Raw genomic sequence first — 5,297 nt, 5'->3', positions numbered from 1 at the left:
ACGTACCACCAGGTGCCATAAAAAGGTGAGTTATCCAACAAAGGGTGCTGTACCCATTTGTCCAGAAGAGGTTAGGTCCCTTCGTCGTGCAGATATGAAGTGCTTGAAGGTGTAAATGCACATAGGAAATTTTGAAATCTTTCAAAGACAATGTAAGAGAACATTTTGATGAAATCAAGGGAGGAGATTTTTTTGTTTGTTTGTTTTAAAAGGCCTGTTCCAGCAATGCAATGAGGGATGAGATGACCTTGAGTTGACCCTGTCCCTCTGTCCTGGGGTTTAGGTATGGATGGAGGAGGATGCTCTGTCCGCTGTGTTGCAGACACACCTACGGGACGGCCATGAGAGCGTCACCCGCCAAGTGTTGGACCGGCTTGGTGGCCTCAGTGAAGAGTGAGTACAGCCTTCTGAAGGGCCTGGGGCCTCGAGTCCCGTGTGATACTCCACGTCAGCCTCAGTGTCCTCATCTGTAAGGTGGACACACGAACTGCCCCTGCTTCTTATAGCAGTGGTGCCCAGCCTTGGTGGTACCAGGCGCTGGTGCTCCTGAGTATCTACTGCCTGAGGATCCGGGCTGGAGCCGAGGCGGTGATGCTAGCGCTGGGGAGCGGCTGCAGATACAGACGAGGCTCTGCTGGCCCACCACTTACCTCCTGCCGTGCGGCCCGGTTCCTAACAGATCACGGACCGGTACAGGTCTGCGGACCAGCGGTTGGGGACCCCTGGCTTACAGTGTGGTTTGGAGACCAACCAAATTGCAATTATAAGTATGGAGCAGGGAAATAGAGTGTCACGGATAAAGGCTCAGAGTCAGAACTGATCTGGGTCAGTGACTTAGCATTTCTCACCCTCAACCTTTTCATCTGTAAAATGGGGCCGACAATACCCACTTCAAAGGCTTGTCTTTCATAGGAGCTTTTTTAACCCCTTTTTTGAGATATAATTTACATATTCTGTCTTAAGTGTACAATTCAGTAACTTTTAGTAAACTTCTGCACCCATCACCAAGGTCCAAATTTAGAGCATGTTCATCATACGCATCAGACCCCTCACGCCAATTTTCAATCACTCCCTACTTATTGACAAATTTTTATATTCCCGTTTTATATTTTTGCTGTAACTATTAGTATAGAAGGGTTTGTTGTCAACTCACTGAAAATAATTTCTTTTTCCTTATTTCTTATGAGAAAAGTTTTCTTGATAGAACTCTGTTTTAGTTTCCCGGCCTCTTCCAGGACACTGCTTTGTGTACATCCAGAAGCAGGTGGGGGAGGGGACTGTGGCATTTGCACGATTCAGGAGAAGCACCAGAAAGAGACAGAAGCATAAGCCGGAAAACCTGGGGAGCCAAGCTGAGGACGATAGTGAGTCACTGGAGGGTTTGTGAGCCTGGACACCTGTGTCCTGTAGTTATCCCGATGCTGAGGCTACCTATATTTAATGTAGACCCAAATGCTAATGCACTTGTAGCTTAGATCTCTCACCTGTTTATGTTTGTCTCACCTGTCCGTGTTCCTTTTTCTCTCCTGCCTTCTTTGGAATTAAGTGTCTTTTGTTTTATTCTAGTTAATCTCTCTTATGGCTTGTTAGTAGCTACATATTCTTTTACTATGTTTTTAGTGGTTCAGAGATTTTGAATTGCATCCTTGACTTGTCAAAATTGAATATACATTAATATATTCCTTCTTCCTGGACAGTGCAAACGCCTTAGAATACCTTCTTTCCATTGATTCCTTTCTCAGATTATGCTTTTCTCGTCGTATATTTTTCCCCCATATATTTTCAACCCCGTTAGGTATTATTATTGTTTTACGCAGTCAATATTCATTTAGATTTACTCACATAGTTACCTGTCCTGTTGCTCCTGATTCTTTCCTGTATCCTTCAGCTTCCATCAGGGATGATTTTCCTTTGCTGAGGTTCTGTGTATTTCAGAGCTGCTAGTGACAAATTCTCTTAGGTTTTGTTTGTCTGAAAATGTCTGTCTCGCTCTCGCTTTTGAGGAATATTTTTATTGGGTATGGAATCCTAGCTTCGTAGTTATTTTTTAAATACCTTTAAAGATTATGCATTGTCTTCTGATTTCAATTGTTTCTGGCTCCTTTTAAGATTTTCTTTTGTTCTTCGGTTTTCATCAGTTTATTATAATAGACCTAAACATGTATGTGGTTTTCGTGTGTATATTTTGCTTGTTTAGTAAATCTGTTGTGCTTCTAGAATCTGTGGTTTGCTATCTTTCATCGGTTTTGGAAAAGTCTCAGCCATGTCTTTCGATATTCCTTCTGCCTATTATCTCATGACTTTCTGGGCATCCAATTAATTCCACATTTGTTAGAACTTTTCACCTTGTCCCGTATGTCTCTCGCGTGCTATTGTGTATATTTTGCTCTCTCGTTCTCTTTGGTTCACTCTAGATACTTATTTTGAGCTCTAGATACTTATTTTGAGCTCCCTTCCAGTTCACGCTCACTTCAGCTGTACACGTCCTACTGAGTTCAGAATGTCGGCTACTGTGCTTTCATTTCTAGAATGTCCATTCGATGCCTTTCATAGTTTTCCGTTCTCTGCTGAAATTCTTTATCTTATTTATTTTCTTAAACGTATTTATCGCAACTGTTTTAAAGTCCATGTCTGGTTATCTCAGTATTCAGTATCTTGTGGGTGTGTTTCTATTGTCTGCTTTTTCATCTTTATTTTTGGTCAGTTACCTGTTTTCAAGTCTGGTTATTTGTACTGAGGGCTGGACACGGTGATTGCAAATTGTAGAGATGATTTGAGACTTGAAATGATGGGATTGTCCTCCAGAGAGGGTGTGTGTTCCCTTGGAGCAAGGATTTCAGTTAGTGGCAGATCGAATGCTCCATCTGTAAATTTAGTTGAATCAAATTTAGGCCTTTGCAAAGGAAGATGCCTTATTCTTACGACAGGGGCTCCCAGTGGGAAGCCTGGCGTGTTTGCCAGCTCTCTCCTCCGTGGCGGGCTGACTGCCAAGGCTCTGTTCAGCTTTTCAGGCTGTCAGCAAATACCTCAGTTTATAAAACTGAGTGTTGGGCAGCTCTGGTAGACTGAGGTTTTTTACTTGAGTCTCTAAGATAGGAGCTCAAAAATAGCTCATGATGTGTTAATTTTGAGAGAGTTATATAAGAAGTTCGAGTGGATATGTGCTGAAAGCAGCTGCCCATACGCATCTGAAACTCAGGGCAGGATGCGGCCAAGTTAAAAAAAAAAAAAACGGAAAAAGAACAGATGGCTGAATCGGACCCTGGTGAGCGCCCATGTCTAAGAAGACGGGCAGCAGAGGGTGGCATAATTCCAACTTGCCTCCTCCAGGAAGGCCCCCATGGTTCCCTGGTAGTTCAGTGTGTTTGGGTTCTCCAGAGAAACAGAACCAATAAGGTGTATGTGTCTATCTGTCTGTCCGTCCATCCATCCATCCGGACATTCATCCATCATCTATCTAGATCTATAGAGAGAGAAAGAGGGGGAGAGAGGCTGAGAGGTGCCAAAATGTGCAGTTAGAAACTTGGAGACCCAGGAGTGCCCATGCATAGTTCCGGTCTCAAGTCTGAAGGCCTGAGAACCAAGGGAGCTGATGTGCCAGCTCCAGCTGGAAACCAGCAGACTCGAGACCCAGGAAGAGCCACTGTCTCAGTTTGAGTCCAAAAGCATGAAAAAGCTGATGTCCTAGCTCAAGGCAGTCAGGCAGGAAGAGTGTCCTCTCACTCACAGGAAGGTCAGCCTTTTCTTTGCTGCAAGCCTTCAACTGATTGGATGAGGCCCACCCATGTCAGGGAGGGCAATCTGCTTTTCTCAGCCTACTGATTTAAACGTTGATCTCATCTGGAAACACCCTCACAGAAACACCCAGAATAACATTTGATCAGATGCCCAGGCACCCGCGGCCCAGTCACGTTGACACGTAAAGTTAACCACCACGCCCAAAGAGGCCGAGATCGTTGACCCCCCAGCCCCTGCCCACTTTCCCCGAAGGTCCGTGCGGTGGATCCTGCAGGGGCACACCCTGCTCCTGCGCTCAGCCCTCCGGAGGCTGGCTCTCCGCGGCAGCGCCATCACCACGCTGACCCAGATGAGGCTGGCCGGGAAGAAGAGCCTTCTCCAGGAGCTGCGTGAGCAACACGCCCTCGAGCAAGGCTCCTCCCAGTGTCTGGACGAGCATCAGTGGCAGCTGCTTAGAGCCTTGGTGAGACCGGTGTGTCGGCCCCGGAGCCGTCCCAGAAGGGCGGTGCCTTAGTAAGGTTCCAGGTTCCAGCCCCTGAACCAAAACCCGACTCCTGCCACCCCTGTTGTTACTGGGTGGGGACATGGGCAGCCCCGTTGTGGGGCACCCAGTGCGCCCAAAAGCTCTAGTGTGTGCTATCGTGAGGATTATACTAAAAATGCATGAACGGTCAGGGCAGGGATTGGTACAGTCGTCATCGAGACGCTGGGAGAAACAAGCCCTGTAAGCTGTCTCACGGTTTTAACGAATCCGGAGGAAGAGCTTGTAAATTGCAGGGCTGGGGTTTAAACCCATGAACAGGCTGATTCCAGGTCTGACGTGGCCACTGAGCTGTGCAGACGGCTGCTGTTTCTGACCCATTGATGAAAGCGAAGCTCACACCCTTTTGCTCTGCCCGGGAGAGCTCGGTGGGACGTGGGCAGGACCTGCTGCCCTTCCTCTGACCCCCTCACCCCCTTCTCACTCTGTCCCACAAGAAAATTCAGTCCCCGGGATTCCACACGCCCGGCCATGGCTTCTGTGATGTCCCAGATGACTCTCAGACTCAGGTCTGGCTTCAAAACTCGGCTCTACTGTGTGACTTGTAGAAAGTTAACATCTCTGAGCCTCTGTGTCCCCTTCGGTCCCAGTGCTCAGGCCTCGTGGTGTTCTGGAAGAATGAGACGTTCTTGTCATGATGAGAGGGTACACAGGTGGCATCGGGGGGAGCCTTCAGCAGACCCCTCGCTCATCCATCAGGTGTTGGGTTTTGAAGCCCAGAGCCCCCCACTTCCCATGCCTTCTCCGCCCCTTCCCCATCCTTCCTGGGGCCACAGGCAGGGCCGACCCCGCACCCCGGTCCTGGACCTGGCCAGAACCGCTATGCGGGCAGCAGCCTCTTCCTGTCCCGCCCTGTCCAGGAGGCGCGCGTCCTGGAGGAGACCAACAGGCTGCAGGAGGAGGCGCAGCGGACGAGGCTGCAGCTTCAGCAGCAGCTCCTGGCCGAGGCCCAGGAGGCCATGCAGCAACTCCAGCGGCACACAGAGAGGGCCATCGGGCACGCACTGCTGGGCCAGGC

At 48.6% G+C, this 5,297-nt stretch overlaps 1 protein-coding gene across 1 annotated transcript in view; it reads left to right on the top strand.

The window, feature by feature from the left end:
• Positions 1-5,297, top strand: part of EVC (EvC ciliary complex subunit 1) — a gene marked incomplete at its 5' end in the record, with an annotated part of 54,096 nt that overhangs the window by 43,410 nt on the left and 5,389 nt on the right. Inside the window, 3 exons of the mRNA XM_023520184.1 lie at positions 284-393; positions 3,991-4,201; positions 5,140-5,295. Of these exons, the coding sequence (XP_023375952.1) occupies positions 284-393; positions 3,991-4,201; positions 5,140-5,295 (477 nt within the window). The remainder of the gene's footprint in view (positions 1-283; positions 394-3,990; positions 4,202-5,139; positions 5,296-5,297) is intronic.

This window comes from Pteropus vampyrus, unplaced genomic scaffold, assembly GCF_000151845.1.
Source record: "Pteropus vampyrus isolate Shadow unplaced genomic scaffold, Pvam_2.0 Scaffold252, whole genome shotgun sequence".
In the NCBI taxonomy this organism is placed as follows: Eukaryota; Metazoa; Chordata; class Mammalia; order Chiroptera; family Pteropodidae; genus Pteropus; species Pteropus vampyrus.
Note: the sequence above shows the minus strand (reverse complement) of the source record. Positions and strands in the feature narration are given on the sequence as shown.